Source organism: Acinonyx jubatus, chromosome A1 (genome assembly GCF_027475565.1).
Source record: "Acinonyx jubatus isolate Ajub_Pintada_27869175 chromosome A1, VMU_Ajub_asm_v1.0, whole genome shotgun sequence".
NCBI classification, from domain to species: Eukaryota; Metazoa; Chordata; class Mammalia; order Carnivora; family Felidae; genus Acinonyx; species Acinonyx jubatus.
Window position 1 is genome coordinate 193,240,791 of NC_069380.1, and position 17,899 is coordinate 193,258,689.

The following is a 17,899-nucleotide window of genomic DNA, read 5'->3' on the forward strand; positions in this document are numbered from 1 at the left end:
TTTTAATTTAAATTTTAGTTAACGTAGAGCTTTTGATTTTAGACATTCTGACAGGTGTGAGGTAATAATATCCCATTGTGGTTTTGATTTGCATTTACCTGATGAGTGATTTTGAACATCTTTTTATTTTTTACATGTCTGTTGGCCATCTGGATGTCATCTTTGGAGGAATGTCTGTTCATGTCTTCTGCCCATTGTTATTTATTTATTTTTTAATTAAAAAAAATTTTTTTTGAGACAGAGAGAGACAGAGCATGAGCAGGGGAGGGGTAGAGAGAGGGAGACACAGAATCCAAAGCAGGCTTCAGGCTCAGAGCTGTCCACACAGAGCCTGACGCGGGGCTTGAACTCACGGACTGTGAGATCATGACCTGAGCCGAAGTCGGACACTTAACGAACTGAGCCACCCAGGCACCCCATATTTATTTGTTTATTTATAATATACATCCAAGTTAGTTAGCATATAGTGCAATAATGTTTTCAGGAGTAGATTCCAGTGATTCATCCCCTATGTATAACACCCAGTACTCAGCCCAACAAGTGTCTTCCTTAAGGCCCCTTACCCATTTAGCCCATCCCCCCCATCCACAGCCCTCCAGCAACCCTCAGTTTGTTCCGTGTATTTAAGAGTCTCTTAGGTTTTGTCCCCCTCCACGTTTTTCTATTATTTTAACTTCCTTCCCTTATGTTCATCCATTTTGTATCTCAAATTCCACATGAGTGAGGTTACATGATATTTGTCTTTGTCTGACTAACTTCGCTCAGCATAATACCCTCCAGTTCCATCCATGTAGTTGCAAATGTCTTCTGCCAGTTTTTAATTGGATTATTTATTTTTTAGGTGTTGAGTTGTATAAGTTCTTTGTATATTTTGGATACTAACCTTTTGTTAGATAAGTCATTTGCAAACATCTTCTCCCATTCCATAGGTTGTCTTTTAGTTTTGTTGGTTGTTACCTTTGCTGTGCAGACTTTTTATTTTGATGTAGTTCCAATAGTTTATTTTTGCTTTTGTTTCCCTTGCCGCAGAGGACATATCTAAAAACATATTGTTATGGCCAATGTCAGAGAAATTACTGCCTGTGCTCTCTTCTACGATTTTTATGGTTTCATGTCTCACATTTAGATCCTTAATCCATTTTGAGTTTATTTTTGTGTACAGTTTCAGAAAGTGATCCGTTTTCATTTTTTTGCATGTAGCTGTCCAGTTTTCCCAACACCATTTGTTGAAGAGACTGTCTTTTTCCCATTGTATATTCTTGAAGATTAATTGATCATAGAATTGTGGGTTTATATCTGGGCTCTGTATTCTGTTCTACTGATCTGTGTTTTTGTGTCAGTACCATCCTGTTTTGATTACTACAGTTTTGTAATATAACTTGAAGTCTGGAATTTTGGTCCCTCCAGTTTTTCTTTTCTTTTCTTTCTTTTTAAATCTTTTTAATGTTTATTTATTCTTGAGAGAGAGAGAGAGAGAGAGAGAGAGAGAAGGAGTGGGGGAGGGGCAGACAGAGAGAGAGACACAGAATCTGAAGCAGGCTCCAGGCTCCCAGCTGTCAAGAGCCTGACACGGGGCTCCAACCCACAAACTGGGAGATCATGACCTGAGCCGAAGTTGGACACTTAACCGACTGAGCCATCCGGGTGCCCCCTGTTTTTCTTTTTCAAGGTTGCTTTGGTGTTCAGGGTCTTTTGTGGTTCCCTACAAATTTTAGGATTGTTTGTTCTAGTTCTGTGAAAAATGCTGTTGGTATTTTGATAGGGATTGCAATACTTGTGTAGATTGCTTTGGGTAGTATCAACATTTTACTATATAACAATTTACAAATAACAATATTTGTTCTTCCAACCAATGAACATGGAATGTCTATTTGTTTGTGTCTTCAATTTCTTTCATCATTGTTTTCTAGTTTTCAGAATATGGGTTTTTCTCCTCTTTGGTTAAGTTTATTCTTAGGTATTTGTATTATTGTAAATGAGATTGTTTCCTTAATTTCTTTTTGCTTTATTATTAATGTATAGAAATGTACATAAATGTTGTATCCTGTGACCTTACTGAATTCATATATGTGTTCCAGCACTTTTTTGGTGGAGTCTTTCGGGTTTTCAGTATATAGTATATCATGTCACCTGCAAATAGTGAAAGTTTTACTTCTTCCTTACCAGTTTGGATGTCTTTTATTTCTTTTTGTCTGATTACTAGGGCTAGGACTTCCAGTACTCTGTTGAATAAAAGTGGTGAGAGTGGACATTTTTCTCTTGTTCCCGACCTTACAGGAAAAGCTTTCAGTTTTTCCCCATTGAGTATGATGTTAGCTGTGGGCTTTTCATATATGATGCCTTTATTATGCTGAGGTATGTTCTCTCTAAACCTACTTTGTTGAGGGTTTTTATTATGAATAAATTTTATACTTTGTCAAATGCTTTTTCTGCATCTATTGAAATGATCATGTGGCTTTATCCTTGATGGGACACATCAGTTGATTTTTTTGCAAATATTGAACCACTCTTACATCCTGGGAATAAATCCCACTTGATTGTGGTGAACGATAGTTTTAATGTATTGTTGAATTCAATCTGCTACTATTTTGTTGAGGATTTTTGCATCTATATTCATCAGAGATACTGGCCTTTAGGTCTCTTTTTGTGTGTGTGTGGTGTCTTTACCTGGTTTGGGAATCAGGGTAATGCTGGCCTCATAGAATGAATTTGTTCCAGCACCATTTATTGAAGTGATTTTTCTTTTCCCATTGAATGATCTTGGCACTCTTGCCAAAAATCAATTAGCCATAAATGAAAGAGTTTATTTCTGACTATACTATTCTGCCTATCTGTACATCTATCTCTGTGCCAGTCTCTTGACTATTGTTGCTTGTAGTAAGTTTTGAAATTGGGAAATGTCATTCTCCTTTTCCAAGACTGGAAACATTGGCTGTTCAGGGTTCATGTGAATTTTGGAATAAAGAGTATCCATTTCTACAAATACGTATTCTTAGATTCTGATAGGGATTCGTTGAATTTTTAGATCAATTTGAGTAGTATTGCTGTCTTAACAATATTAAATCTTCTAATCAGTGGGAGCATATAATTTTTTCCTTTCACTTAGATCATTACTTTTTTTCAACAATAGTTTTCAGAGTATAAATTTCATACTTGTTAAATTTGTTTCTTAGTCTTTTATTTTATTTGATGCTATTATAAATGGAATTGTATTGTTAATTTCATTTTTGGATTGTCCATTGCAAGTGTATGGAAACGTAATTTATTTTTATATATTGGTCTAGTATTCTGAGAACTTACTAATAAACTCATTATTTCTTTTTCTTTAACTTATTTTATTTTATTTATATTTGAGAGAGAGACACACAGACAGACAGAGACAGTGTGTGAACAGGGGAGGAGCAGAGAGAGACTCAGAATCTGAAGCAGGCTCCAGGCTCTGAGCTGTCAGCACAGACCCCAATGTGGGGTTTGAACTCATGAGCCGTGAGATCATGACCTGAGCCAAAGTCAGATGCTCAACTGACTGAGGCACCCAAGCATCCCTATTATTTCTTTTTTTTTTTTTTTCAACGTTTATTTATTTTTGGGACAGAGAGAGACAGAGCATGAACGGGCGAGGGGCAGAGAGAGAGGGAGACACAGAATTGGAAACAGGCTCCAGGCTCTGAGCCATCAGCCCAGAGCCCGACGCGGGGCTCGAACTCACGGACTGCGAGATCGTGACCTGGCTGAAGTCAGACGCTTAACCGACTGCGCCACCCAGGTGCCCCCTTTTTTTTTTTTTAAAGCTTATTTATTTATTTTGAGAGAGAGAGAGAGAGAGCAAGTGGGAGGGGCAGAGAGAGAATCCCAGGCAGGCTCCACACTGTCAGTGCAGAGCCTGATGTGGGGCTCAAGCCCATGAACCATAACAAGATCATGACTTGAGCTGAAGTCAGATGCTTAACTGACTGAGCCAGCCAGGCACCCCAGGTCTTCTTTATTTTTATTTTTATTTTTGTAAGTTTTTATTTCTTTATTTTGAGTGTGAGTGAACAGGGGAGGGGCAGAGAGAGAGGGAGAGAGAATCCCAAGCTGGCTCAATGCTGTCAGCATGGAGCCCGACGCAAGGGCTGGATCTCACAAACTATGAGATCATGATCTGAGCTGAAATCAAGAGTCACTTGCTTAACTGACTGAGCCACTCAGTTGCCCCATTTATTATTAGTTCTAATTGTTCTTTAGTTGATCTCTTAGGATTTTCTGTATAAATGATTTGTCACCTACAAAAAGAGGTAGTTTTATATTCCTTCACACATTGGATGCCTTTTATTTCTTCTTCTTGCCTAAGTATCCTGGTTAGAACCTCCAGTACAATTTTGAATAGAATAGGGAGTGGACATTCTTGTCTTATTCCTGATGTTTTGTGGGGAGGATATCCAATCTTTCAGTGTTAAGTATATTAGCTATAGGTTGTCATGCCCTTTATCAGGTTGAGGGATTTCTTTTCTATTCCTAATTTTTTGGTGTTTTTTGTAATGAAAAATGTGTTGGATTTTGACAAATGTAATTTTTTTTTGCATTTACTGAGATCTTCTTATTATGATATATTACTGAATTTTAATTAATTGATTGTTGGATAGTAAACCAACCTTACATTCCTGGACAATTTCCACTTTCTGATGGTGTATAAATCTTTTTATGTATTGCTGGATTCGGTTTGCTGCCTGTGTTAGGGATCTGGAAGACCACCCTGCAGTTTGATGATTTGCTAGAAGAACTCACAGACCTGGAGAAGCTGTTACACTCGTGGTTATGGTATATTACAGTGATAGAATTTACCGGTCTGGGTCTGGACTTTTCTTTGTGGGAAGATTTTTATTTACCAAATTTCTTTCCTTGATGTGAATGTATTCAAGTTATCTATTTTTTCTTGAGTGGGTTCTGGTAATTCATGTCTTTGAAGGAATTTTTGTCTTTCATCCAAATTGTCAAATTCATTGGTATCATATTTTTCATGATAATCCCCTATTGTTCTTTTATGTCTGTAGGATCTGGTCTAGAGATCTTCTGTTTTTCACTGCTACTTTGCCATTGCCATTTCCCTTTTTTTTTTCTCTTTGCTAACTAAAGCATACTAATTTTATTAATTTTTTCAAATAATCAGTTTCTTGTTTCATTTCTTTTTCTCTGTTGTTTGTCCATTTTCTATTTCCTTGACTTCCACTCTGATCTTTATTTTTCCTGTCTTCTACCTATTTTGGGTTTAATTTGCTCTTTTTCTAGCTTCTTAAGGTGGAAGCTTAGATTATTTATTTGAGATCTGTTTTGTTTTCTAATATGAGCATTTAAATACAGGTAGTTCTCACCTGTGTGGTAGCAAAGGACCATAAAAATTAATCATACAGGCCACAACTTTGCAAACTAGTCTTCATAATCAATGGAAAAAATTAAAATTGTTTTGTAATTTGTTAAAACTTTTTATGAAAACATTAAAAATGATCTCAATGTTGGTTATGACTATATAGAGATAGTAAAACAAATATTTACTACCTTGCAATTTAAAACATTGACAGCATTGAAAATATCTTTTATTTTTTTTTTAACAGCCCTGTACAGAGTAGTTTGAGCAGTGTCTACCTTCTTATCCTTGTATAACTTATGATAGGAAATGAACCTGTTTTCTATATCTTACTGAATTCTCAAACTCTTCCAAGGTTGGATCAGCCGCCAACATTTTACCCTTTTCGTTTTCAGTGTTGAGAGTTATGTTCAAGATACTGTGAAGATTTTTTTCCAGGGTCACTTTCTCTGTAATATATTTATTCTTTTCATCACAATCTAAGAATTTATGTCAATTAACTTTTACCTTCACTAAATCCTTCTGTCTACATACCTAAAGACTTATGAATAGTGGCAATCCCAACATTTCCACTATCATCTATCTTCTAACCACATCCAGTATTGTTAGTGTTGTTTCTCTGTTGCATTTTCATCTTTGTAGGCCAGTTCCCTGTTTCAGTTACCATTTTTGTAAAATGCTGTGTGGGAGACAAGAGGAAACACACTATACACTTTGCGTTCTGTATATGTATCAGATAACAGATGTAGAATTAATAACTGACAACAGACTTTGAAATAAGTGAAATGATTGAGTACTGAGCATGATGTGTATCTGTTATTTACATATTGATTTGTGGACTCAAGGCTGGCAGTGAAGTTTGTACTTTATGCTATTAGCCGCAGGTACTATACTGTGGTAATTAAAACGTTAACGGTTTGATGCCAGACTGGTATTACTTAACTAAACTGTACTGAAATTCATGCATGTCAGAATCATGCAAAATGAACATCACCTGCATATAACTTGTCCTCTAGGTACTGCTTTAACTGTGTTTCACAAATTTTGACATACTGTTTTCATTTTCATTCAAGTTCTTTTTTTTTTAAATTTTTTTAACGTTTATTCATTTTTGAGAGACAGAAACAGAGCATGAGTAGGGGAGGGGCAGAAAGAGAGGAAGACACAGAATCTGAAGCAGGCTCCAGGCTCTGAGCTGTGAGCAGAGCCCGACGCGGGGCTTGAACTCACGAACTGCGAGATCATGGCCTGAGCCGAAGTCAGACGCTTAACCAACTGAGCCATCCAGGCGCCCTGTTTCAAGTTATTTTCTAATTTCTTTCTTTCTTTTTTTTTAAAAATAATTTACATCCAAATTAGTTAGCATATAGTGCAACAGTGATTTCAGGAGTAGATTCCTTAGTGCCCCTTACCCATTTAGCCCATCCCCCCTCCAACCCCTCCAGTAACCCTCAGTTTGTTCTCCGTATTTATGAGTCTCTTCTGTTTTGTCCCCTTCTCTGTTTTTATATTATTTTTGTTTCCCTTCCCTTATGTTCATCTGTTTTGTCTCTTAAAGTCCTCATATGAGTGAAGTCATATGATTTTGGTCTTTCTCTGACTAACTAATTTCACTTAGCATAATACCCTCCTGTTCCACCCACGTAGTTGCAAATGGCAAGATTTCGTTCTTTTTGATTGCCAAGTAATACTCCATTGTGTGTGTGTGTATATATATATACACACATATTGTGTATATATATATATATATATATATATACACACACATATATATATATACACAATATGTGTGTGTATATATATATATATATATATATATATATATATATATACACACCACATCTTTATCCATTCATCCGTCGATGGACATTTGGGTTCTTTCCATACTTTGGCTACTGTTGAGAGTGCTGCTATAAACATGGGGGTGCATGTGTCCCTTCAAAACAGCACACTTGTATCCCTTGGATAAATACCTAGTAGTGTAATTGCTGGGTTGTAGGGTAGTTCTATTTGTAGTTTTTTGAAGAACCTCCATACTGTTTTCCAGAGTGGCTGCACCAGCTTGTATTCCCAAGTTATTTTTTAATTCCTTATTGGACTTTTTGACACATAGGTTATTTACAAGTATGTTATTTTCCAAACATTGGGGGAATTTTTGAGATCCCTTTTTGATATTTATTTCTGATTTTATTATGGTTGGAGAATATACGCTGTATGATTTCTGTCCTCATAAAATTATTACAGTTTGTTTTGCAGCCCAGTATATAGTCTATTCTGATGTTTGATTCACATATTCTTGAAATGAATGTGTATTTTGTTGTTGGATGGGGTATTTATAGATGTCAGGTTCATTGATGCTTATTGTGTGTGTGTGTGTGTGTGTTTGTGTGTGTGTGTGTGTGTGTGTGTGTGTTTGTTCTTTTATACATCTTGTGAGAGGGATGTTGAAATCTGTAGACATTAATTTGTCTTTTTTTCCTTTCATTTTTGTTAGTTTTAATATGTGTGTTATGGGCATCTATGGTTAGGTACAAATATGTTTATAATGGTTATATCTTCTTGCAAATCTCCTTTTACAATTTGGAAATATACTTCTTTGTTTCTAATAATATTTATTATCTTGAAGTCTATATTGTCTAATACTAATATAGCTACTTCACTTCTCTTATGCTTATAGTTTGCATGATGTTTTTCTCCCCATTCTTTTGTTTTCAGCCTATTTGTCTTTGAATTTAAAGTGAATTTCTTGGGGCACCTGGGTGGCTTAGTTGGTTAAGCATCTGACTGTTGATTTCAGCTCAAGTCATGATCTCAGTTTGTAAGATTGAGCCCTGCTTTGCGCTCTGAACCGACAGTGTGGAGCCTGCTTGGGATTCTGTCTCCTTCTCTCTCTGCTCCTCCCCCATGCACTTGCACTCTCTCTCAAAATAAATAAATATGTAAAAAATAATAAAGTGAACTTATTATGGACAATGTATAGTTGATTCTTAACTGTTTTATCCAGACTGACAGTTTCTGACTGGAATATTATTCCATTTCTAGTTAATGTAATTATTGATTTGTTTTGATTTATGTTTGCCATTTTGCTATTTGTTTTCTGTTTGTTTAATGTCTCTTTTGGTCCTTTTTATTTTCCTGTCTTCTTTTGTGTTAAAAGAATGTTTTATAGTATACCATTTTAATTTCCCTGTAGAATTTTTATTCATAGTTCAGTCTCTACATACATGTAATATTGCTATAGGGGTTACAATATGATATTTAACTTCTTATAACCTACTACATGTTAATGCTGCTATATTTTTCTGGAAAAACATAGAAATTTTGCACTAACATAGCTCCATTCTCTATTCTCCCTGATCATTTGGTGCTGCTTTGTTCTTTTAATCATGTATGTTACACTTATGTTTGTCATAAATGGGACAATATGTTATTATTTTTGTTTTAAAAAGCTTTTTAAATGGCAATGCAAGCTGGTGCAGCCACTCTGGAAAACAGTATGGAGGTTCCTCAAAAAACTAAAAATAGAACTACCCTACGACCCAGCAATTACACTACTAGGCGTTTATCCATGGGATACAGGTGTGCTGTTTCGAAGGGACACATGCACCCCCATGTTTATAGCAGCAAGATCAACAATAGGCAAAGTATGGAAAGAGCCCAAATGTCCATCGATGGATGAATGGATAAAGAAGATGTGGTGTGTGTGTGTGTGTGTGTATATATATATATATATATATATACACACACACACACACACACACACACACACACAGACAATGGAATATTACTCGACAATCAAAAAGAATGAAATCTTGCCGTTTGTAACTATGTGGATGGAACTGGAGGGTATTATGCTAAGTGAAATTAGAGAAAGACCAAAATCATATGACTTCACTCATATGAGGACTTTAAGAGACAAAACAGATGAACATAAGGGAAGGGAAACAAAAATAAAATAAAAACAGGGAAGGGGACAAAACAGAAGAAACTCATAAATATGGAGAACAAACAGGGTTACGGGAGAGGTTGTGGGAGGGGGGATGGGCTAAATGGGTAAGGGGCACTAAGGAATCTACTCCTGAAATCATTGTTCCACTATATGCTAACTAATTTGGATGTAAATTTAAAAAAATAAAAAATAAAACAAAAGCATTTTAAAGAAAATCAAAAGAGAAAAGGCAGACATATTTAAATTCCTTATATTTACTGACATACGTAAAAAAATTTCTAGGGGCCTGTGGATTTGAGTTACCATTTGGTGTTATTTTGTCAGAGATAATTTCTTTAGTATATTCTGTCATTCGGTTCTGCTAACAAATGTTTTTGTTTATCTGCAGATGCCTTTATTTTGCCATGTTTAAAGGAAAGTTTCCCTAGATACAGAATTCCTGATTGACAGGTTGCTTGTTTTTAGTATTTTTGAATTTGTCATTCACTTTTTCTTTCTTGCTGCTTTCAAGATTTTTCTTTTTGTCTTCAGTTTTCAACAACTTAATTTTGACGTGACTAGTTGTCTAGGTATTCTACCTGTGGTTTATGGAATTACTTGGATATGTAAATTAATGTTTCTCATCAAATTAGATGATTTTAAAGGCATTTTTCTAATTTTTTTTTGCCTCTTTCTCTTCCCTCTTCCTACTACTACAATCCCGCCTATACTGGAATGCCTAATATTACATCATAGATTTCTGAAGTTTTGTTTGTTTGTTTTTATATATTTTTTTCTTTTTGTTCGTAGAATTAGTTAATTTTTAGTGATATCTTCAAGTTTATGGATTCGGATTTTGCTTTCTGCTTCTCAAATCTAATGACCCAGCTGGTGGAAATTTAATTTCAGCTTTAGAATTTTCATTTGGTTCTTTTATGTTTTAACCTACACAGAGTAAATGTTAGGCATAGAGTAATTTAACTACACAGTCATGATATAAAAAAGTTCTAATACTCAAAATTTCCTCTTTCTGCCTTTTTATAGTCAAACTAATATCTTTATATACTTTTTTTCTCTTTTAAAATTGCATATTCACCCATTCCCTAGCCTTTTTTCCCTTAACTTTTTTTTTTAAGTTTATTGATTTATTTTGAGAAGGAAAAAGAGTGCACATAAGTGGGAGAAGAGCAGAAAGTGAGAGAATCCCAAGCATACTCCACACTGTCAGCACGGAGCCCAGTGCCGGGCTTGGTTTCACAAACCGTGAGATCATGACCTGAGCCAAAATCAAGAGTTGGATACTTAACCGACTGAGCCACCTAGGCGCCTCTCCCTTAACGTGTTTAATGTGTTTATAATAGCTTCTTTGGGATCTTTGTTTATGAAATACAATACCTATAGAAAGTCACTTTCTATTGACTGATTTTGTTCCTTAGTTTAGGTCACAGTTTTCTGTTTCTTTATATGTCTAGCAATTTTTAGTTGAACATTCTGTATTGTCGTTAATATGTTGTAGTCTGGATTCTTCTGGTCCTTCTAAGGGTTTCTGTTTTGTTTTAGAGGCATTTAACTTGCTTGGTCTTAAACTGTGACATCGGTCTCTCCCATAGACTGTCAATGCTGATGTCTTTGCTTAGTTTTTGTTTAAGCCTGGCTCTCTAAGAGACTCCCCTTCATCTGCATAAAGTAGAAGTGAGCTTGTGTTATGGACAGAGGTTGTATTAGACATCAAAAGCCATCACTCTTGGCTGCCTGAGTTGTGGATGTGTCAGACCACTTTAAAAGTATAGCAAATTTGCAAGTCTCCAAATTTTCAACCACCGCTGGGCTCTCTAGGGTCTCTTTGCGCACATATTTTAGTGCTTGGGTGGGGGTACAGAGAAAGTTTATTATCTCAACCTTTCTCTGACTCTTACTTCCAAATTCCCCTGTTAAATTTCTAGCTGCTCTACTAACAGCATTAAGGCGTATATCATGGGGCTTTTTGTTATCTTTTAATGCCCCATAAACTAGGGATGGGGGAGATGGGAAAATCTGAGAAAAAATTCCACAAGCTCCCCATTCTTATCTAAGAAAGAAGTTTTTGGTGAATAAGCACTTTTCAGCTTATGACCTGCCTTTGGTAGTTTTTCTGTACCATGAATTGGTTGTTTTTTTAAAAATCATTTTATTTGTTTTTGTACTTGTTTTTTGGGAAGAATTCCTCAACTACCTCATGCCACCACTATTGGAAGTCAAGTCCATCTTTAATTTCTCATGTGATAAACTTACATGTTTTAAATGGCCTGTTGCCTTCCCAGCTCTCTGTCTCTTGGACTGTCCTGTATCATTCATTTGTTTTTACCCCTTTTGTCCTCTACTAAATCTTTATATCTATTTGATTTTATTTCTTTATTCTTTCAGAGAGGGAGACTAGACTTGACAACCCTCAATTGGATATACGTGGAGATGTTTCCTTCCATAAGGAGGTATTGGAAAGTGTAACAAGGGATCCTTCACTATACTCCATTTTTAAGGTCTGGCAGGGTGATGACCAGATGGAGAGACATCAGGAAAATAAAGACAGACTTCTCAGGCAATTCATGGTCATCAAAAACAAAACAGTTGTTGAAGAATCAGGTTATACATATAAGTCATCAAGAAAAATATTTCATGACTGCATAGACCTAGATGCTTCAGGACAAAGATTGTATAAATGTGACTCATTTGAAAAGAGCTTGATACCTAATATAAACTTATTCAGTTGTAATAGGGGTTATGCAAGAAAAAACACTGTTGAGAATTTTAGATGTAGGAGTACACCTATTTCTTCCTATTCTAAGCATGAAAAAATTCATAATGGAGTGAAACACTGTGAAGATAGTCAATGTGGAAAGATTATCAGCAATAAACAGTCTCTTTTTCAATATGTGAATGTTGAAACTGGAGAGAAGACCTGTATATGCATTGAATGTGGAAAATCTTTTCTAAAAAAGTCACAACTCATTATACATCAAAGAATTCATACTGGAGAGAAACCGTATGATTGTGGTGCATGTGGGAAAGCCTTCAGTGAAAAGTCACATCTCATTGTACATCAGAGAACTCATACTGGGGAAAAACCTTACGAGTGTTCTGAATGTGGAAAAGCTTTCTCTCAGAAATCATCCCTCGTTATACATCAGAGAGTTCATTCTGGGGAAAAACCATATGAATGTAGTGACTGTGGGAAAGCCTTCTCCCAGAAATCACCTCTCATTATACATCAGAGAATACATACTGGTGAAAAACCTTATGAATGTAATCAGTGTGGGAAGGCGTTCTCCCAGAAGTCACAGCTGATTATACATCATAGAGCTCATACTGGAGAGAAACCATATGAATGTACTGAATGTGGGAAAGCCTTCTGTGAGAAGTCCCACCTCATTATACATAAAAGAATTCACACTGGGGAGAAACCCTATAGATGCACTCAGTGTGAGGAAGCCTTCAGCAGAAAGTCAGAACTCATTATACATCAGATAATTCATACTGGGGAGAAACCTTATGAATGTACTGAATGTGGGAAGACCTTCTCCCGGAAGTCACAGCTCATCATACATCAGAGAACACATACTGGAGAAAAACCATATAAATGCAGTGAATGTGGAAAAGCTTTCTGTCAGCAGTCACATCTCATTGGACATCAGAGAATTCACACAGGAGAAAAACCTTATGTGTGCAGTGAATGCGGGAAAGCCTTCTCTCAGAAGTCTCACCTCCCAGGGCATCAGCGAATTCATACAGGAGAAAAACCTTACATATGTGCTGAATGTGGAAAGGCATTTTCCCAGAAGTCAGACCTTGTTGTACATCGGAGAATTCATACTGGGGAGAAACCCTATCAGTGTGCTATGTGTGGGAAAGCCTTCATCCAGAAGTCACAACTCACTGTACATCAAAGAATTCATACAGTGGCAAAATTGTAAGAATGGACTAAGCACAGGAAAGTCTTCAGTATCTGCTTAAGCCTTAATAAATACCACAAACTTACAGATTTCATGAGTTTGGGGGTATCTTTACTGGTAAAATTTAAGAAATGAAATAAAGTTTCTAATATGTTTATTTTTTAATCAAAGATAATACAAACATCTCAGTTATATAAATAATGGGTATTTTCACTACGGCACGTAAATAAGACTTTTGAGATTGTGAACTGAATTAATTACAAGTTATACAATCTATTTTGAAGTTACATATTTGTGATTATGTTACATAATAAGAATTGGACCAGTAGTAATATTATTAATGTTAGCTTAGCATAATTATGGCTGTGAAATAAATCCCCATAGAGCACATGAAGAAAACTTGAGTCAAAAGATGCCACAACCTAGAAACTGTGCTTGAGGGAAGGATTTGATTGTTCCTGTAAAGGTACATGTAAAAAAATATATATATTCTTGTAGATAGATGGAAAGATAGATTGATAAGGTCCAATAAATGTGGTCTTTTGGTTTTTTTGTTGTGTTTTGTTTTTCATTTAAAGAATATAAGTTGGTCTGTGTCAGTGGATAGTCCTAGGATCTTGGAATTGACACTTGTTGTTTCTCTTACTCCTCTCCACTAGGACTTTGGTGTGATGGAAAGACATAGATGGTCATAGGTTTTAATGCTTATTCCATTACCCACAGATTGTGTGACTTCAGGGAAACCTTTTTTCATCCATGGTATCTGTTCCCTCATCTATATATGAAATTCTGGCAGAGAACATGTTTTTAGCTCATATTTGTCCCCTTTATCTTTCCTCTCTGTTCTTTTGCAGGAGGTTGCTGATAACCATGTGTCCCCATTTAAACTTGATTTGCATTCCAGACACTGTGTGTCTGATTTCCCTGATTTCCTATTCTCTTCTTTGTCCGTTTCACTGCTCTTGTGTCTGGTGGCCTAACGCATACTGTTATGGAGACCTCACTTTTACTTATTTTTCAAGCGCATATAAATTATGGTGTTTGTACATAAAGACCCTGTGTGATACCACCACAGATCCTGTTTTACCCTCTCCCTGAAGCACCAGTTCTTTTTCCTGAGAATTGAGTGGTCCTCAGAGAAAAACCGATAGGGAATGTGGAAGATGTGCCTGGCATAGCTTACATGGGTAAGTATGAATCTGAACATAAAAATCCCACCTGCTATCTCTAAAATGTTTCTTTATTCTTTGTTGTGGGGCCAGTTCTGCTCCCATAAGAATCTTTAGGAGAGCATCCTGGCGGGGACAAGTCCTGTGTGGCAGGGATGTTGTGACCTGTGTGGCTAAATACGATTTCTGCAATAAAATTCCTACTTGATTCCTCCCTGTGTCCTGCTTAGCTGACCTTTCTCTGCAGGGCCCCAGTGTTTACTCTGAGAAGTAAGGCTTTGCATGGGAACCTCTGCAGAGAACATGGCATACCCCAAAAAGATGTGCAAACGTGTGAGAAAATTCTTTGTGTCATTGTGAACATGTGTTTGATGCTGCAGATAATTGGCCATTTGGATCTGGGAAATAAAACCTTCGGCATGTAGCATGGAGTGATCTACTTTGAGAGGTCTTGATGGAAGTTGGCCTCACCTGGCCCTTATGGGGAGGCATGGGAAAGTCAGGGTCTCCAGAACATACAGAAGTTTTGTGAGAAGGAAATGATAATATAGTGACAGGGAAATTATGTAAGGAAAATAAAGACCCAAGTTTCTCTCTCCTCATGGGCCTTCCATTTTGCCTTTTACTTTCTAAGGAACCTCATTAATCTGATCATGACATAATATATATTATATATGGCTATAAAATATAGGAAAATTTGATATTTACTGGTGTATAGAAAATTTTCCATCTAAAGTCTAGAAAAAAGGCAATGTCCATTTTCACCAGTTTTATTCAGTATTGTATTGAAAGACCTAGTCAGGGAAATCAGGCAAAAAAAAATTGGTATAATGATTGGAAAGCAACAAAACACATTTGTTGACAAAATTGTATGCATAGGTGATGAAAATGTATACGTTAATTATTAGAAATGGAAAGTAGCAAGGTTTCTGTATAGAATATTTTTAGAAATAAAGTTTATGCAACAGATATAAAATGAAAATTTAAAGGTATCAATTACAGGGGCATGAAAAATACAACATGTCTAGAAATATGTGTATTTTCAATACTATGTTGAAAAGAAATGGCAAGAATGAGCATCCTTGTATTATTCCTGATCTTAGGGGAAAAGCTTGCTGCACCATTGATTATAAAGTTAGCTGTGAGCATGCCATATGTTGCCTTCCTTATGTGGAGGTACATTCTTTGACTAATTGGCTGAGAATTTTTTTATCGTGAAAGAATATTAAATTTTTGTCAAATGATTTTCTGCATGCATTGAGATGATTTTTTATCTTTTATTCCATTAATGTGATGAATCACATTTATTAATTTGTATACATTGAAACATCTTTGCATCCCAGGTATAAATCACAGTTAATCATGATGTATGACCCTTTTAATGTACTGAATTCTGTTTGTTCTTATTTTGTTGAGGATTTTACATTTGTATTTATCAAGAATATTGACCTGTACTTTTCTTGTAGTGCCCTTACCTGGCTTTGGTGTCAGAGTAATAGCCTTGTAAAATGAGTTTGTGAGTACTCCCTTCTTCAGTTTTTTGTAAGAGTTTAAGAAGGATTGTTAATTCTTTAAATGTTTGGTAGAATTCACCAGTGACACCATCTGGTCCTGGGATTTTCTTTGTTGAGGTGTTTTTGATTACTGATTCAGTCTCCTACTCATTATTGGCTGTTAAGATTTTCTATGAATGATTCAGTCTCATATATTCTATGTTTCTAGCAATTTATTTCTTCTTCGTTATCCAATTTGTTGGCATAATTGTTCTAAGTGATATTATGGCATGTTGTATTTCTCTAATATCAGTTGTAATGTCTCTTTCATTTCTAAATTTATTTGAGTCTTTGCTCCTTTTTTTCTTTGGAAAAAAGACAATGTCCATTTTCACCAGTTTTATTCAATAGTGTGTGTCTAACTAATGGTATGTTAATTTTGCTTATCTTTTCAAAAAAACCAGCTTTTAGCTTCATTGATCTTTTCTATTGTTTCTCTAGTCTCTGTTTCTGCTCTTATTTTCATTATTTCCTTCCTTCTGCTAACTTTTGTCTTAATTTGTTCTTCTTTTCCATGTCTTTGAGGTGTAAAGCTAATTGTTTATTTGGGATATGTGTGTGTGTGTGTGTGTGTGTGTGTTTAAGCTTATTCGTTTATTTTGAGAGAGGAAGAGAGCAGGGAAGGGGCAGAGAGAGAGGGGGAGAGAGAGAATCCCAAGCAGGCTCTGCAATGTCAGTGCAGAGCCCGATGCAGGGCTTGAATTCACAAACCCTAATGCCATGACCCAAGCTGAAACCTAGAGTCAGACATTTAACTGACTGAGCCACCCAGGTGCCCATGGGATCTTTGTTTCTTATTAAGGTTGGCATTTATCTCTATGAACTACCTAAACTACTTTTACTACAACCAAGAGGCTTTGGTATATTGTGTCTCCATTTTCATTTGTTTCAAGGGCTTTTTAAAATTACCTTTTGATTTCTTTTGGTTTCTTCTTTGATTCATTGATTTCCAGTATGTGTTATGTAATTCCCACTTATTTGTGAGTTTCCAGTTTTCCTTGTTACTTTCTAGTTTCATACCATTGTGGTCAGAAAACATACTTGGTATAATTGCAGTCTTCTTAAATATGCTAACATTTGTTTCTGACCTACCATATCATCTATCTTGGAGAATATTTGTGTGCCCTTGAGAAGAGTGTGTATTCTGCTACTGTTGGATGCAATGTTTTGTGTATGTCAGTTAGGTCCAATGGATCTGAAGTATAGTTCAGTGTTTCCTTATTGATTTTGTCTGCCTGATCAATTATTTATTTATTTATTTATTTATTTAAGCAATCTCCACACCCATCACGGGCTTGAACTCAGAATCCCTAGATCAAGAGTCACATGCTCTTCTGACTGAGCCAGCCAGGTTCCCTGTGATCAATCCATTATTGAAAATGGAGTACCAGAGTCTTCTATTATGATTATATTTTGTCTACTTCTCACTTCAGACCTGTTAGTGTTTGATTAATATATTTAGGTGCTCTGGTGTTAGGTGTATTTATAATTGTTATATATTCTTTATTACTTGGTCCCTTTATCAATACATAATGATCTTTTTGTCTCTGCTACAATTTTTTTTAAATGTTTATTTTTGACAGAGAGAGACAGAGCATGAGTGGGGGAGGGGCAGAGAGAGAGGGAGACACAGAATCAGAAACAGGCTCCAGGCTCTGAGCTGTCAGCACAGAGCCTGACGTGGGGCTCAAACTCACAGACCGTGAGACCATGACCTGAGCCGAAGTCGGATGCTCAACCGACTGAGCCACCCAGATGCCCCTACAATTTTTAACTTAAAACTGTATTTTGCCTGATACAAGTATACCTACTTTTGATCACTTTTGGTTTCCATTTACTTGGAATAACTTTTTCCATCCTGTTTGATCCTATCCATGTTCTTAAAGCTGAAGTGAGTCTCTTCTAGGCAGCAGGTAGTTGGGTCTTTTTTTTTTTTTTTTTTTTAATCTGGCTAGTATTAAAAAGACAAAAAAAAGAAA

The 17,899-nt window shown here is 36.0% G+C and overlaps 1 protein-coding gene across 11 annotated transcripts in view; it reads left to right on the forward strand.

Annotated features, from left to right (window-relative positions):
• LOC128310958 (zinc finger protein 300-like) overlaps positions 1-13,747 on the forward strand; it is a 53,360-nt gene extending 39,613 nt beyond the window's left edge. For all 11 annotated transcript variants that reach the window (XM_053200091.1, XM_053200072.1, XM_053200063.1 and 8 more), the window contains one exon: positions 11,676-13,747. In XM_053200091.1, coding sequence (XP_053056066.1) covers positions 11,676-13,219 — 1,544 coding nt within the window. In that variant the 3' untranslated portion in view covers positions 13,220-13,747. The remainder of the gene's footprint in view (positions 1-11,675) is intronic.
• Positions 13,748-17,899: the final 4,152 nt, after the last annotated feature.